The 18,743-nt window shown below is 52.5% G+C and overlaps 1 protein-coding gene across 1 annotated transcript in view; it reads right to left on the bottom strand.

Moving 5' to 3' along the window:
* Nucleotides 1-7,504: 7,504 nt before the first annotated feature.
* LOC121271689 (guanine nucleotide-binding protein subunit alpha-12-like) overlaps nt 7,505-18,743 on the bottom strand; it is a 149,072-nt gene continuing 137,833 nt past the window's right edge. Inside the window, exon 4 of the mRNA XM_041177840.1 lies at nt 7,505-10,697. Within this exon, the coding sequence (XP_041033774.1) occupies nt 10,128-10,697 (570 nt within the window). The 3' untranslated portion in view covers nt 7,505-10,127. The remainder of the gene's footprint in view (nt 10,698-18,743) is intronic.

Below are 18,743 nucleotides of genomic sequence, written 5' to 3'. Positions count from 1 at the left end.
TTTGGGTGAGAGGAAAGAATGAGAATGCAGGCGACCTCTCTCTCTGTCTCTCATAAGAACACAAAAACGAGGAGCAGGAGTAGGCAATTCAGCCCCTCGAGCCCGCCCCGCCATTCATTACGATCATGACTGATCTCATTTCGGCCTCAATTCCAATTTCCTGCCCTCTCCCCATAACCTTTCAACCCATTACTAATTAAAAATCTATCTATCTCCTCCTTAAATTTATTCAACGTCCCGGCATCCACTGCACTCTGAGGTAGTGAATTTTTATTCTGCTCAGGTTATTGTGAGTGAGTCCCACGTCGGGACTTTTTTTTCCAGGTTTTCAAACGCTTTATTTTCGATGTCGAAGTGTTCGGCCCCCCTGCCTTCAGGGGGCTATCAGTGCGCACTCCCTCTCCCCCCACCCCCGCACCTGTACTCACCACCCCCTCCCCCACCTCCTCCCCCTCCCCCACACGTGCTCACCACCCCCTCCCCCACCCCCTCCCCCACCCCCCGCACACGTGCTCACCACCCCCTCCCCCACCTCCTCCCCCTCCCCCCGCACATGTACTCACCACCCCCCTCCCCACCTCCTCCCCCTCCCCCCGCACATGTGCTCACCACCCCCTCCCCCACCCCCTCCCCCACCCCCCGCACATGTGCTCACCACCCCCTCCCCCACCCCCTCCCCCAACCCCCGCACCTGTACTCACCACCCCCTCCCCCACCTCCTCCCCCTCCCCACACGTGCTCACCACCCCCTCCCCCACCTCCTCCCCCTCCCCCCGCACATGTGCTCACCACCCCCTCCCCCACCCCCTCCCCCAACCCCCGCACCTGTACTCACCACCCCCTCCCCCAACCCCCGCACCTGTACTCACCACCCCCTCCCCCACCTCCTCCCCTCCCCCACACGTGCTCACCACCCCCTCCCCCACCCCCTCCCCCAACCCCCGCACATGTGCTCACCACCCCCTCCCCAACCCCCTCCCCCACCCCCCACACATGTGCTCACCACCCCCTCCCCCACCCCCCGCACATGTACTCACCACCCCCTCCCCCACCTCCTCCCCCTCCCCCACACGTGCTCACCACCCCCTCCCCCACCCCCTCCCCCAACCCCCGCACATGTGCTCACCACCCCCTCCCCCACCCCCTCCCCCAACCCCCGCACATGTGCTCACCACCCCCTCCCCCACCCCCTCCCCCAACCCCCGCACATGTGCTCACCACCCCCTCCCCCACCCCCTCCCCCACCCCCCGCACATGTGCTCACCACCCCCTCCCCCACCTCCTCCCCCAACCCCCGCACATGTCCTCACCACCCCCTCCCCACCCCCCTCCCCCACCCCCCGCACATGTGCTCACCACCCCCTCCCCCACCTCCTCCCCCTCCCCCACACGTGCTCACCACCCCCTCCCCCACCCCCTCCCCCAACCCCCGCACATGTGCTCACCACCCCCTCCCCCCCACCCCCTCCCCCAACCCCCGCACATGTGCTCACCACCCCCTCCCCCCACCCCCTCCCCCACCCCCCGCACATGTGCTCACCACCCCCTCCCCCACCCCCTCCCCCACCCCCCGCACATGTGCTCACCACCCCCTCCCCCCACCCCCCGCACCTGTACTCACCACCCCCCTCCCCACCCCCTCCCCAACCCCCGCACATGTGCTCACCACCCCCTCCCCCACCTCCTCCCCCAACCCCCGCACATGTGCTCACCACCCCCTCCCCCACCCCCTCCCCCACCCCCGCACCTGTACTCACCACCCCCTCCCCCACCCCCTCCCCCACCCCCCGCACATGTGCTCACCCCCCCCCACCCCCGCACCTGTACTCACCACCCCCTCCCCCACCTCCTCCCCCTCCCCCACACGTGCTCACCACCCCCTCCCCAACCCCCTCCCCCACCCCCCACACATGTGCTCAACACCCCCTCCCCCACCTCCTCCCCCTCCCCCACACGTGCTCGCCACCCCCTCCCCCACACATGTGCTCACCCCCCCCACCCCCGCACCTGTACTCACCACCCCCTCCCCCACCCCCCGCACATGTGCTCACCACCCCCTCCCCCACCCCCCGCACCTGTACTCACCACCCCCTCCCCCACCCCCTCCCCCACCCCCCGCACATGTGCTCAACACCCCCCTCCCCCACCCCCCTCCCCCAACCCCCGCACATGTGCTCACCACCCCCTCCCCCACCTCCTCCCCCAACCCCCGCACATGTGCTCACCACCCCCTCCCCCACCCCCTCCCCCACCCCCCGCACATGTGCTCAACACCCCCTCCCCCAACCCCCGCACATGTGCTCACCACCCCCTCCCCCCACCCCTGCACATGTGCTCACCACCCCCCTCCCCCACCCCCCCCCCCACCCCCGCACCTGTACTCACCACCCCCTCCCCCACCCCTGCACATGTGCTCACCACCCCCTCCCCCACCCCCTCCCCCACCCCCCGCACATGTGCTCACCACCCCCTCCCCCCACCCCCTCCCCCAACCCCCGCACATGTGCTCACCACCCCCCTCCCCCACCCCCTCCCCCACCCCCCGCACATGTGCTCACCACCCCCTCCCCCACCCCCTCCCCCAACCCCCGCACATGTGCTCACCACCCCCTCCCCCACCTCCTGCCCCTCCCCCACACACGTGCTCACCACCCCCCTCCCCCACCCCCTCCCCCAACCCCCGCACATGTGCTCACCACCCCCTCCCCCACCTCCTGCCCCTCCCCCACACACGTGCTCACCACCCCCCTCCCCCACCCCCTCCCCCAACCCCCGCACATGTGCTCACCACCCCCTCCCCCACCCCCTCCCCCAACCCCCGCACATGTGCTCACCACCCCCTCCCCCACCTCCTCCCCCAACCCCCGCACATGTCCTCACCACCCCCTCCCCCACCCCCTCCCCCACCCCCCGCACATGTGCTCACCACCCCCTCCCCCACCTCCTGCCCCTCCCCCACACACGTGCTCACCACCCCCTCCCCCACCCCCTCCCCCAACCCCCGCACATGTGCTCACCACCCCCTCCCCCACCTCCTGCCCCTCCCCCACACACGTGCTCACCACCCCCTCCCCCCACCCCCTCCCCCAACCCCCGCACATGTGCTCACCACCCCCTCCCCCACCTCCTGCCCCTCCCCCACACACGTGCTCACCACCCCCCTCCCCCACCCCCTCCCCCAACCCCCGCACATGTGCTCACCACCCCCTCCCCCACCCCCTCCCCCACCCCCCGCACATGTGCTCAACACCCCCTCCCCCACCTCCTCCTCCTCCCCCACACGTGCTCGCCACCCCATCCCCCACACGTGCTCACCCCCCCCCACCCCCGCACCTGTACTCACCACCCCCTCCCCCACCCTCCGCACATGTGCTCACCACCCCCTCCCCCACCCCCCCCCCCCCCCCCCACCCCCGCACCTGTACTCACCACCCCCTCCCCCACCCCCTCCCCCACCCCCGCACATGTGCTCACCACCCCCTCCCCCCACCCCCCCGCACATGTGCTCACCCCCCCCCTCCCCCACCCCCTCCCCCCACACATGTGCTCGCCACCCCCCTCCCCCACCCCCTCCCCCACCCCCACACATGTGCTCACCACCCCCTCCCCCACCCCCCGCACATGTGCTCAACACCCCCTCCCCCACCCCCTCCCCCACACATGTGCTCACCACACCCTCCCCCACCCCCACACATGTGCTCACCACCCCCTCCCCCACCCCCACACATGTGCTCACCACCCCCTCCCCCACCCCCACACATGTGCTCGCCACCCCCTCCCCCACCCCGGCAGCGCTGAGTTTCTCATTGTGCCTTTCACGCTGGCTGGCTGGTTAATTGTCCAGCAAGTGTAAAATCGTGAATTGTGGTCGGAGGGGCCGATTGTGGGTGCCGGAACCTTCCCCGGCCGCTCCCGGCCCTCGACCCATCGACCTGAAAATCCTGCCCGTGCAGGCTTGAGTCATTAACCCTGTTTCTCCCTCCAAAGGTGCTGCCAAGCCCGCTGAGATTTTCCAGCATTTTCCATTTTCATTTCTGATTTCCAGCAGCCGCTGTGTGTTGCTTTTATGTAAGGTACTGTTATAGGTTTGTTTTAGGTGTTGGTTGAAGGGTAAACAAGGGCCAGGACATTGGGGAGAACCTCCCCTACTCTTCTTTGAACTTATTCCATGGATCTTTGACATCCGCCGGAGGGAGCAGATTGGGCCTTGGTTTAAAGTCTCATCCAAAAGACGAGGACCTCAGACAGCGCAGCACTCCCTCGGTACTGCACTGGGCTGTGTCAGCCTGGATTTTGTGCTCAAGTCCCTGGAGTGGGAACTGGAACCTGTGACTCAAGAGGCAAGAGCACTAACTACTGAGCCATGGCTGGTGATGAAGGGGACCTGAGGCAAACAGCCAGAAGAAAAATTTCAGGATCGTTAAAAAAAAATGTATTTCTTTCTCATTTTCTCTGAACACTTTTATTAGTTGCGAAAATATTTGACATGGAGAAAAAAAAAATATTTGACTGACAGTCATCCAGTCAAGCAATGAACAGTCGACATAGGATATGCTGCACAGAAGCAGGGCCATTCAGCCCAATCAGTCCATGATGGTAATGATGCTCCACTCGAGCCTCCTCCCATCTTTGTTCATTCAAATCTAACATCTTGACCTTTCCTTCTCCATCATAGGCTTGTCTAGTTTCCCCTTAAATGCATCTATACTATCTGCTTCAACTGCTCCCTGTGGTAGTGTGTTCCACATTCCCATCACCCTCTGGGCAAAGAAGTTTCTTCTGAATTCCCTGTTGGTTTTCTCAGTGACGACCTTATATTGACGGCCTCTAGTTATGCTGCTCCCCACAAGAGGGCACATTCTCTCTGCATCCACTCTATCCAAAGCCTTGCCTAATTTTCTATTATGTCTCCTCTCAGCCATTTTTTCCTTTGCAGTTTGCCTTCTGAGTGGCACAGGGTGGTAAAGCCCTGTGAGGGTGAATGTGTTGGGCAACCAATGGCGGGAATGCGGGGGCTGAGTGGTTGTGGTCAAGAGGTCCTGTGATGACATCTCCAGGGATACGTCCGACCTGAGTTGATGGGCCTAGGTGGGCGGCCATAGAGCCTTATACCGATCAGGCACCAGCCCACTGTATCAGAGAACTGGATAATCCTCCTGATGCAAATACACACATCTCTAACCTTAGTGACACGAAACACTTGCGATTCACAAGCCTCTAATGCACAATAACAAACCCATTCGAATGTTTAAAGCTGCGTTTTATTTTGTTTAAGGAAGATACAGATTGAAATGGATTATATTTTTAAATCACAGTGAGCTACCATCATAGCAACAGGCTTGGTGCTATTCCAGGTTATTACTAGGCCTTGGCTCTTTGGCCTAACATGCCCACAGGCCTCAAAAGTGCGAACATTAAATTTTAGCAGTTTCCAAAAGAAATATACTCTGAAATTTCCACAGTAATTAATCCTTTGAGGTTTAAATTTTTTAAACACTTTGAGACTAGCTGAGGTACTACATGGCTGGCATCAATAATGATTATTGATAAACACACAGTAATTAGTCCCTTAGCTTCAGAAGACTTCAGTAAGCACTGCAGCCTCAAACTGTCAAGATTCAGAATTTTCTGTTGTTGCAGATTCCAGGAATATGACAATTAAATGTTCTTTGCATTTTTCTAATTCTACGTTACATTGTTCAGCCAGAAAAGCAGTTATTTTTATGCTTCATCTCTTTTTCTGAAGGAGATGCTCGAATGGAACTCGGCAAGAGCTCTTAAATACATCACAGTGCTCAAGCTTCTGATGATCTACCTGACTCTTGGGATGATTTTACCAGGGTTTAGATACAAGCTAGTGCCCAAAGCATGAGTTACAGTCGTTCACTAGAGATTCAGGCCTTTCATGACACCATGGAAAGCTCAATGCTGCCACAAACATTTCACCTATTCTGCTCTATATAGAAAGCGCCAGTAAACTAAATAGTGAGAGGTCATGCATTAAGATTTGAGGTGTTGGCCTCAGAGTAAGGTTTGAAGGTCTTTACTTCTTTTCCTCCATTTTACCTCATCTTCCTCCTTTACTCATCCCGTCTGTGGACTTTCCCCTTTTCAATCTCTTTTACTCCTCTTCTACTTTCTAGTTTTCAGTATCTCTTACTCTCCTTCTATCACTTTGTTTTTTAATACCAATCCTCCCAGGCTCTCCCTTCCTGGACCCCCTTCACTCCTCGGCTGTTAATTCCTGCAGTTATTTCTCTCTTTCCCTTTCTCTCATCCTCTCTCTCTCTCACAAACACTTGCCTCTCTGTGCCCTGCATTGCTCTCCAACACAGTCCAACAGTAAATACTTGCTCAAAACCTGTGGCAGTGTAAATATTACAAACGCGCTCCTCAGAATGATGAAAGTAAAGTGGGTGGATCATTTGGTACAGCTCGTGGCCCTTACGTCACGAGGTCTCTGTATCCTGACACGCTGATCTCTATCCTGGAGCATCCCCCACCAGTCACATTGTAACCCGTCCCACCTCAAACCCACCCATTACCAGACACAATGAGCCCCTCCCCATCCCATCACCATTCTGGTTGAAGAATCACAGCATTGATCGTGATCACCATCATAGTGGCAACGTCTCAGCTTCCTTTAGGGTGACGTGGTCCATTCTCTTTGACAGGAACCTTATTGAGACGTGACTCAAGTTAATTCCTTCCCCATGAGTAACTTGCTGTCAGATTATGTCACACTGAATTCCTGGCATGTAATACATGGGAGGCTGAGAACTTCAAGTGATTATCTGCCGATTATTTTGTGTCATGGTTGACAGCAGTGACATGATATATTATTTTTATTCATTCATGGGATGTGGGCTTCGCTGGCTGGGCCAGCATTTATTACCCATCCCTAATTGCCCTTGAGAAGGTGGTGGTGAGCTGCCTTCTTGAACCGCTGCAGTCCATGTGGTCTAGGTACACCCACAGTGCTGTTAGGGAGGGAGTTCCAGGATTTTGACCCAGCGACAGTGAAGGAACGGTGATATATTTCCGAGTCAGGGTGGTGAGTGGCTTGGAGGGGAACTTCCAGGTGGTGGTGTTCCCATCTATCTGCTGCCCTTGTCCTTCTAGATGGTAGCAGTCGTGTGTTTGGAAGGTGCTGTTGAAGGAGGCTTGGTGAGTTCCTGCAGTGCATCATGTAGATGGTACACATTGCTGCTACTGTGCATCGTTGGTGGAAGGAGTGAATGTTTGTGAATGGCCAATCAAGTGTGCTGCTTTGCCCTGGATGGCGTCAAGCTTCTTGAGTGTTGTGGGAGCTGCACTCATCCAGGCAAGTGGGGAGTATTCCACTCCTGACTTGTGCCTTATAGATGGTGGACAGGCTTTGGGGAGTCAGGGGGTGGGTTACTCACCACAGGATTCCTAGTCTCTGACCTGCTCTTGTAGCCACAGTATTTATATGGCTAGCCCAGTTCAGTTTCTGGTGAATGGTAACTCCCAGGATGTTGATAGTGGGCGATTCAGTGATGGTAATGCCATTGAATGTCAAGGGGCGATGATTAGCTTATCTCTTGCTGGAGATGGTCATTGCCTGACACTTGAGTTGCGAATGGTGCTGAACATTGTGCAATCATCACAAGCAGTAACCCTCACATCTGAATAGGCTCACCCTCTAACAACTCAGCCACAGCCACCTGAATCCCTCACTCAGACTCCAGCCTGTAACTCATCCCTGGGTATCCATTATCCTTCATGGTTCTGTGCACAAACTTGGCCAGTTATTGTGTGGACAATATCACGATCAGTGCAACAGGATTTTCGGGCCACGAGGGGTCCCAGAAGTCCCGGCTTGATCAGGTTAACTGCATGTCGACTATAAATGACCTAATGGCCGATGGGCCCTCGAGAGGGTTGCAAGACCAAGTGAGTTCACAACATTCTTAACTCGCATTAACATTGAGCTTTCCACCATTGGCTTGTTTAACTTTTTGTGGGATAAGCACCATGAGTAGGACGAGGATGGAGAAGGGCAGCTACCAGGGCTCCTGGTCTCTCTCAGTGCAGCCTCCTGCTCTCACACCTCCTACTTCAGGGAGGAGTATGGCAGGATTGGCCAATAGTATTGAATTATATTTCTTAAACAGAGATTCAATAGCTTAATAGAAGAAAGCGATGAAAACCTGTCTGGAAGGAGATGCCAATCTATCAGCGCCGACTGCAGACTGAAAAGCTCCAATGGATGCACAAGGGGATCTGCTGAGGAAAGAGTGCTTGTTTCAGCCTGGGGAACAGTGACTGGCAAGTGTGGGCTTATGGGTACTAGCCTTGCAAATGGAGCACCCCCAAACAGCAGACTGTTGTAGCAATTCATTGAGACACTCGGACCACCAGTCAACATGGTGTTGGGATATGATTAAAATGGGAAAAAAGGAAGTTGGCATTTACATACCGGTCATTTCAAAATTACAGCCAGCAACCCATTTTCTTTTATGAAGTGCAGTCAACTCCTGGAATGTGGGGAATGTGGCAGCCAATTTGTACACAGCAAACAGCAGCCTGATAATGACATGATAACCTGTTTTTTGCAATGTTGATTGAGGATGAATATCAGCCAGGGCCCTGGGGAGAACTCCCCTGTCCTTCTTTGAAATATGGAATCATTAATGTCCAGGTGAGAAGTCAGAAGAAGCCTTGGCTTAATGTTCTAACCAACAGGCAGAAACTCTAAGCAGTGCAATACAGGCACCGGAGCATCCACCCTTGATTTGTGCTCAAGTCCTGGAGGGAGACTTGAAGCCAGAGCTTTCTGAGTCAGAGATGAGAATGCTACACACTGAACCATGGCTGACTATTGGCCAGCCTTGCCATGCTCCTCCCTGAAGTAGGAGGCTGCACGGAGAGACCAGGAGCCCAAAGGGGATAAACATTCTTGATTTATTCTTGGATGTGATGTGGGTGTCGCTGACAAGGCCAGCATTTGTTGCCCATCCCTAATTGTCTTTGAACTGAGTGAGGGCAGTTAAGAGTCAACCACATTGCTGTGCGTCTGGTGTCACATGTAGGCCAGACCAGGTAAGGACAGCAGATTTCCTTCCCTAAAGGGCATGAGTGAACCAGATGGGTTTGTGTGGAAACTGATGATAGCTCATGGTCACCATTACTGAGAGACAAGCTTTGTATAATTCCAGATCTTACGAATTGAATTTAAATTCCACCAGCTGCCGTGGTGGGATTTGAACCCATGTCCCCAGAGCGTTAACCTGGGCCTCTGGATTACTAGGCCAGTGACATCACCATTACACAATGGCGTTCCCCACCTATGGGAAGGATAAAAGAGCCAATGACTTAAAGAGCAGATCTCACCATCAGAGTTCCTCCCTTAAATAGTTGCAAATAATTAGCATCAGAAATACACTTTTTCATCTACTTTTTTTTAAAGAGAATCTTCTTTGAATATTTTTTTTTTAAATAGTGAATATGAGAAGCAGTGCAAGACTCAGGACTCTCCCTCCAGCCTGTTCCCATCAAGGCAATATTAGCAGTCAACAGTTAACCACAAATGTTAAAAGGCAAGGACTCTCCAAATTGCACCAACCCTCTACAGGAACCAAAACCTAGCCAGGAGGGCCCACGTTCAATCCTGCTCCAAGCTCAGTTCACTGAGATGCTACAGATGGGAAGGGAGCCGGAAAGATAATCGTTCAGAGTTGCTGGACCTTGCTGCTATCAAGCGTCCGCTTACGAGAAGGTGCAGGCGTATGCAGGTCGGGTGATGCTCCCCTCAGTTCAATAGTCCACTGACATCCACTGCCCAGGCTTGGGCTTCAAACAAGAAACACTCCCTGGCGTATGGCTGAAACCCAGGAAAATGAGTCAATGTTGTCAGGGGTGACAGCGAAAGTGGGTGGGTGAATCGAAAAGGAATAAAAATTCATCGTCAGGGCCATTTTCGATACATCTTTAAACGTCAGACAGTGAATGTCTTAAATATTAAATACGTGTTTCGTTTATCCCTTTCTTTACCTCACATCATCGTTTGCCTCAACAAATACAGACATTAGGTCACGTCCTGTTGACCTCGCTGTGACCTCACTGTGACCTTGGCGCTCAAGGCCTGTAGATGGTCCCTCACCTCACTGCAGCATGATGTCATTGAGGTTCTCCTGCAGAACCGTGTCCTTCACAGCATGGAAGACAAAGCGGATGTTCTCTGTATCGATGGCGGTGGTGAAATGGTGAAAGAGGGGCCGGCTGCGATCCCTCCGCTTGCGGTTGAAGCACGTCAGGAGATACTTCTGGACGTCCTCCAGGTGGTGTGGCCGGCCTTCAAAGTCAGGGAAGTGCTTCTCGATGTTGACCGTCTTCACCTTGGCCTCCAGCAGGTCCGTCTTGTTCAGGAAAAGGATGATGGAGACCCTGGCGAAGAGCTTGTTGTTCACGATGGTCTCGAAGATGTTCATCGACTCCACCAGGCGGTTTGTCCGCCGGTCCTCCATCAGGACCTGGTCAAACTCGCTGGACGACACCATGAAGAGGATGGAGGTGATGCCTTCAAAGCACAGGAACCACTTCTGCCTCTGGGAGCGCTGCCCGCCCACATCCATCATCCTAAATGGGATGCCTTTGATGATGAAGTCATACTCTACGATGCCCTTGGTCGCCCTCCGGGCCAGGAGGATGTCTTGTTTGGTAGGAAGATAATTCTGGAAAGAAAATAAGATACACACACAGGTGATCAACCTTGAGAAGAATTACATCTTGCATACAACACAGAGAAAGACCATTCGGCCCAACAGGTCTATCCTCTTCCATCAAGCCTCTTCCCACCACCCTTCATCGATCAGCATATCCTCACATCCATTCTCCCTCATGTGCTCCAGCTTCCCCTTAAATATATTCATATTATTCACCTCAGCTACTCCTTGTGGTCCTAAGTTCCACACTCCAATCACTCGCTGAGTGAAAAGGTTTCTCCTGAATTCCCCATTGGGTTTATTAATGTCCATCTTATATTTATGACCTTCAGTCCTGCTCCAAGAGGTCTTGTGGTGCAATTGGAAATGTCCCTACCTCTGAGCAAGGAGCTCTAGGGTTAAGACCCATTCCAGGGCCGGGCTTTTCCAGGCCCAGCCCATGCACCACTGGGATCTCCAGTCCTGCCGGAAGTCGGTGGGCCTCTAACTGGACTGTGGTGGGAGAGGGGGTGCTGGAAAAATCCCAGCCCAGGACTCAATGGACATGGAAGGTATGTCCATAATGCAGCCGAACAGGTTGGTCATCAACTTGTAAATCCTTCCAACAAATGCCAATGGCAGGCAGTAAGATCGGGAGAAGTTCAACGAGTCAGGAATAGGCCACTCGGCCCCTCGAGCCTGCTCCACTATTCAATAAAATCATGGCTGATCCGATTGTAACCTCAACTCCACACTCCCACCTACCCCCAGTAACCTTTTGCCCCCTTGATAATTAAGAATCTATCTACCTCTGCCTTAAAAATGTTCAAGGACTCTGCTTCCACTGCCTTTTGAGGAAGAGAGTTCCAAAGGCTCACCACCCTCAGAGAAAAAAAAATTCCCTCCCTCTTAAATGCCTTATTATGCCTGGTCAGTCATATGATGGAAGGAAACTGGAGCCTCTACCATCACTATCCAGAGTACAACATGCATGGAAAAGCGTATGTTTTCACAGCAACTCAGGCTCCTTGGGGCTGGTTGGCTCAGTTGGCTGGATGGCCGTTGTGGGTCAGATTGGTGCCAACATCATAGGACTCGATCCAGCTGGGGTGGATATTGGTCTAGCCCTACCCTTTGTAGAGGTCGTGGCACAGTGGGTTGGGCCTGCCTTCCGACAGAGAGCTCGAGGTGTCGTAGTTCTGGTCTATCTCACAAACAGAAACATCTGCTCTATGCCTGGTCTAGCAAACTCTTTCACAATCGATCAGGTCACCCTCCAGCCTCTGTTCTTCTTTAGGAAAGAGGAGCCCCAGCCATTCCTAATAATATATCCTCTCAGTTCTCATATCAGCCTCGTAGAACTCCTTGTGCACCTTCTCCAGTGCCTCTATATCCTTTGTAGAATATGGAGACCAGAACTGTACACTGTACTCCAAGGGAATCAACAAGAGACTCAAGAGTGGGCTGAGCTCTATTGGGCAAGACACCATCAGCTTTGGAAATCAAGAGAGACTTTTCCTCTTGTGAGAAGGGTCAGAGTCCTTTGCTGTCGCTGGGTCAAAATCCTGGAACTCCCTCCCTAACAGCACTGTGGGTGTACCTACACCACATGGACTGCAGCGGTTCAAGAAGGCAGCTCACCACCACCTTCTCAAGGGCAATTAGCGATGGGCCTAGCCAGTGACACCCACATCCCATGAATGAATTAAAAAAAAAACAGAGCACGCAGATTTAAGGAAATTTGCAAAAGGGCCAGAGGGGAGATGAGTTGTTTCTTTACACACACACTAGCTGATGCACTGACTGAAATAAAGATGGAGGAAATGTTCAAAAACAGCCTAAAGGAGATTTGGATCAAAACTTGAGGGGAAAATACTTCAAGGAATATGGGAAAGCAGAGAGTAATGAGACTTATTGGATAACTTTTTCAAAGAGCCGGAGCAGGTACAATGGGCCAAATGGTCTCTTTTTGTGTTGAATTATTCTGATTTTATGAATCCAAGCTTGGGGACAGGAAACTCCTCCATTGTAAGAGGTTCTGGAGCATATTGTTCGAAAGCCCTGGAACAGACTGAGTAAATAGGAGTGAGTGATTAGTCCAGACTTAAACATTGAAGACACAGGTAGAGGGAAATGTCTGTAGTTTGGTGAATTAAAAGCTTAGGAAGAACAGGACAATAAGGTCAGAGAGCCATAAGATTCTTACGGGGCTTGTCAGGGTAGATGCTGAGAGGTTGTTTCTTCTTCTGGGAGAGTCTAGGACCAGAGGGCATAATCTCAGAGTAAGTTGGGGGGGGGGCCATTTAAGACAGAGATGAGGAGGAATTTCTTCTCTCAGAGGGTAGTCAACCTGTGGAATTCTTTACCGCAGAGGGCTGAAGAGGCTGGGTCGTTAGGTATATTCAAGGCTGAGATAGACAGATTTTTTAATCAGTAAGGGAATCAAGAGTTATGGGGAAAAGGCAGGAGAGTAGAGTTGAGGATTATCAGGTCAGCCATGATCTCAATGAATGGCAGAGTGGACTTGATGGGCCGAATAGCCTACTTCTGCTCCTACACCTTATGGTCTGACTCTGAGAGATACAATGGGTGAGATAACTGACACAGAGGTACAGGATGTGAGTCATACTGTCATTGTGAAATACAGGGTTTGAGACACACTGACACAGAGATGCAGGGTGTAAGTCGCACTGATACTGTGAGATACAGGTTGAGAGAGGCTGACACTGCAAGATACAGGGTATGAGACACACTGACTCAGAGATACAGGGTGTGAGAGAGACTGACACTGCATGATACAGGGTATGACACAGAGATAAAATGTGAGAGACTCACTGACACTGAGGTATAGTGTGTGAGACACACTGACACTGTGAGATACAGGGTATAAGGCACTGTGACACTGCGAGCTACACACTGACACTGTGAGATACAGGATGTAAGACACACTGACACTGATGGGCACAGGGTGTGAGACACACTGACACTCAGATACAAGGTGTGAGACACACTGACACTGTGAGATTTAAGTTATGAGAGAGGCTGACACCGCAAGGTGCAGGGTGTGAGACACACTGACACTGAGATACAGGGTGCGAGACACACTGACACTGAGGTACAGGGTGCGAGACACACTGACACTGTGAGATACAGGGTGCGAGACACACTGACACTGAGATACAGGGTGCGAGACACGCTGACACTATGAGATACAGGGTGCGAGACACACTGACACTGAGATACAGGGTGTGAAACACACTGATACTGAGATACAGGGTGCGAGACACACTGACACTGAGATACAGGGTGCGAGACACACTGACACTGAGATACAGGGTGTGAGACACTGACACTGAGATACAGGGTGCAAGACACACTGACACTGTGAGATACAATGTGCGAGACACGCTGACACTGAGATACAGGGTGCGAGACACGCTGACACTGTGCGATACAGGGTGTGAGACATACTGACACTGAGATACAGGCTGTGAGACACGCTGACACTGAGATACAGGGTGCAAGATACACTGACACTGAGATACAGGGTGTGAGACATGCTGACACTGAGATACAGGGTGTGAGACACACTGACACTGAGCTACAGGTTGTGAGAGACACTGACAAAGCGAGATGCAGATTCTCAGAGTGGCTGAAATTGAGATACAGGCTGTGAGACACACTAACACTGAGATACAGGGTGTGAGATGCACTAACACTGAGATACAGGGTGTGAGATGCACTGGCACTGAGATACAGGGTGTGAGAGACACACTGACACTGAGATACAGGGATGAGAGACACACCGACACTGAGATACAGGGTTTGAGAAATACTGATACAAATACAGGGTGTGAAACACACACCGGCCCTTTCAGGTAAAGGGTGTGAGAGGCAGTGAAATGTGAGGTACAGGGTTTGAGAAATACCAACATTGGGATACACGGTGTGAGACACACTGACACTGAGTTACAGGGTATGAGAGACAGACTAACACTGAAATACCTGGTGTGAGAGACACAGTGACACTGCGATACAGGGTGTGAGACACAATGGCACTTACAGATAAAGGGTGTGAGAGGCAGTGAAATGTGAGGTACAGGGTTTGAGAAATACTGACATTGGGATACAGGGTGTGACACATGCTGACACTGACACTGCAAGGTGCAGGGTGTGAAACACACACACTGCGAGATACAGGGTGTTAGGCTCACTGACACATGAGGTACAGGGTGTGAGGCTCACTGCGAGATACAGGCAGTCAGCACGGCTGAAAATGAGATACAGGGTGTGAGACACTGATATTGAGATACAGGAGTTGGGACATACAGGCACTGAGATGCAGCATGTGTGACACACTGACACTGTGATACAGGGTGTGAGAGGCAGTGAAATGTGAGGTACAGGGTTTGAAAAATACTGACATTGGGATACAGGGTGTGACACATGCTGACACTGACACTGCAAGGTGCAGAGTGTGAAACACACTGACACTGTGAGATACAGGCAGCCAGCATGGCTGAAACTGTGAGATACAGGTTGTGAGAGAGGCTGACACTGCGAGATACAGGCTGTTAGACTTACTGGCTCTGGCATAGAGGTTGTGTGAGAGACACACTGACACTGTGAGATACAGGCTGTGAGACACACTGTCACTGATGAACACAGGGGGTGAGACACACTGACATTGAGATACAGGTTGTGAGAGAGGCTGACACTGCCAGATACAGGGTATAAGGCACTGTGACACTGCGAGCTACACACTGACACTGTGAGATACAGGATGTAAGACACACTGACACTGATGGGCACAGGGTGCGAGACACACTGACACTCAGATACAAGGTGAGACACACTAACACTGTGAGAGTTAGGTTGTGAGAGAGGCTGACACCGCAAGGTGCAGGGTGTGAGACACACTGACACGGTGTGATACAGTCTGAGAGACACAGTGACACTGCAAGATACAGGGTGGGAGGCACTGATATTACGAGGTACAGTGTGAGAAACACACTGACACTGGAAGATACAGGCACATAGGTAAGGCACATTGAAACTGTGATATACAGGGTGTGAGAGACACTGATAAAGCGGAAAACAGGGTACGAGACACACTGATGCTGCGAGGCAGGGTGTCAGACAAACTGACACTGAGATATGCAGGGTATGAGACACACTGACACTGAGATACAGGGTGTGAGACACACTGACACTGAGATACAGGGTGTGAGACACACTGACACTGAGATACAGGGTGTGAGACACACTGACACTGAGATACAGGGTGCGAGACACACTGACACTGTGAGATACAGGGTGCGAGACACGCTGACACTGAGATACAGGGTGCGAGACACGCTGACACTGAGATACAGGGTGTGAGACACACTGATACTGAGATACAGGGTGTGAAACACACTGATACTGAGATACAGGGTATGAGACACACTGACACTGTGCGATACAGGGTGTGAGACACACAGACACTGAGATACAGGATGTGAGACACACTGACACTGAGATACAGGGTGTGAGACATGCTGACACTGAGATACAGGGTGCAAGACATGCTGAAACTGAGATACAGGGTGCGAGAAATGCTGACACTGTGAGAGAGAGAGTAACAGGCATACTGACTCTGAGGTACAGGGTGTGAGAAACACTGACACGTAGGGTAGAGGATGTGAGAGACATTGACACTGTGAGATACAGGGTGTGAGATGCACTGACACTGAGATACAGGGTGTGAAAGCCACTGACACTGAGTTACAGGGTGAGCGAGACGCTGACACAACGAGATGCAGATTCTCAGAGTGGCTGAAACTGAGATACAGGCTGTGAGACACATTAACACTGAGATACAGGGTGTGAGATGCACTGGCACTGAGATACACGGTAAGAGAACCACTGACACTGAGATACAGGCTGTGAGACAAACTAACACTGAGATACAGGGAGTGAGAGACACACTGACACTGAGATACAGGGAGTGAGAGACACACTGACACTGAGATACAGGGTGTGAGATACTGATATTGAGATACAGGAGTTGGGACATACAGGCACTGAGATACACGATGTGAGACACACTGACACTGTGATACAGGGTGTGAGAGGCAGTGAAATGTGAGGTACAGGGTTTGAGAAATACCAACATTAGGATACATGGCGTGAGACACACTGACACTGAGTTACAGGGTATGAGAGACAGACTAACACTGAAATACCTGGTGTGAGAGACACAGTGACACTGCGATACAGGGTGTGAGACACACTGGCACTTACAGGTAAAGGGTGTGAGGGGCAGTGAAACGTGAGGTACAGGGTTTGAGAAATACTGACATTGGGATACAGGGTGTGACACATGCTGACACTGACACTGCAAGGTGCAGGGTGTGAAACACACACATTGCGAGATACAGGGTGTTAGGCTCACTGACACATGAGGTACAGGGTGTGAGGCTCACTGCGAGATACAGGCAGTCAGCACGGCTGAAAATGAGATACAGGGTGTGAGACACTGATATTGAGATACAGGAGTTGGGACATACAGGCACTGAGATGCAGCATGTGAGACACACTGACACTGTGATACAGGGTGTGAGAGGCAGTGAAATGTGAGGCACAGGGTTTGAGAAATACTGACATTGGGATACAGGGTGTGACACATGCTGACACTGACACTGCAAGGTGCAGAGTGTGAAACACACTGACACTGCGAGATACAGGCAGCCAGCATGGCTGAAACTGTGAGATACAGGGTGTGATACACTGATATTGAGATATAGGAGTTGGGACATACTGGCACTGAGATGCAGCATGTGAGAGACACTGACATTGCGATACTGGATGTGAGACACACTGACACTGAGACACAGGGTGTGAGACACACTGACATTGAGACATAGGGTGTGAGACACACTGACACTGTGAGATACAGAGCGTGAGAGAGGCTGACACTGCATGATACAGGGTATGACACAGAGATACAATGTGAGAGACTCACTGACACTGAGGTATAGTGTGTGAGACACACTGACACTGTGAGACACAGGCTGTGAGACACACTGTCACTGATGAACACGGGGTGAGACACACTGACATTGAGATACAGGTTGTGAGAGAGGCTGACACTGCCAGATACAGGGTATAAGGCACTGTGACACTGCGAACTACACACTGACACTGTGAGATACAGGATGTAAGACACACTGACACTGATGGGCACAGGGGGTGAGACACACTGACACTCAGATACAAGGTGTGAGACACACTAACACTGTAAGAGTTAGGTTATGAGAGAGGCTAACACTGCGAGGTGCAGGGTGTGACACACACTTACACGGTGTGATACAGTCTGAGAGACACAGTGACACTGCAAGATACAGGGTGGGAGGCACTGATATTGCGAGTGAGAAACACACTGACACTGCAAGATACAGGCACATAGGTAAGACACATTGAAACTGTGATATACAGGGTGTGAGAGACACTGATAAAGTGGAAAACAGGGTGCGAGACACACTGACACTGAGATACATGGTGTGAGACACACTGACACTGAGATACAGGGTGTGAGACCCACTGATGCTGTGAGGCAGGGTGCCAGACAAACTGACACTGAGATATGCAGGATGTGAGACACACTGACACTGAGAGACAGGGTGTGAGACACACTGACACTGAGATACAGGGTGCGAGACACACTGACACTGAGATACAGGGTGCGAGACATGCTGACACTGAGATACAGGGTATGAGACACACTGACACTGAGATACAGGGTGCGAGACAGGCTGACACTGAGATACAGGGTATGAGACACACTGACACTGAGATACAGGGTGCGAGACACACTGACACTGTGAGATACAGGGTGTGAGAAACACTGACACTGAGATACAGGGTGCGAGACACGCTGACACTGACATACAGGGTGTGAAACACGCTGACACTAAGATACAAGGTGTGAGACACGCTGACACTGAGATACAGGGTGTGAAACACACTGACACTGAGATACAGGGTGTGAGACACACTGACACTGTGAGATACAGGGTGCGAGACACGCTGACA

The sequence above is a fragment of the Carcharodon carcharias genome, chromosome 31 (genome assembly GCF_017639515.1).
Source record: "Carcharodon carcharias isolate sCarCar2 chromosome 31, sCarCar2.pri, whole genome shotgun sequence".
Classification (NCBI taxonomy): Eukaryota; Metazoa; Chordata; class Chondrichthyes; order Lamniformes; family Lamnidae; genus Carcharodon; species Carcharodon carcharias.
Note: the sequence above shows the minus strand (reverse complement) of the source record. Positions and strands in the feature narration are given on the sequence as shown.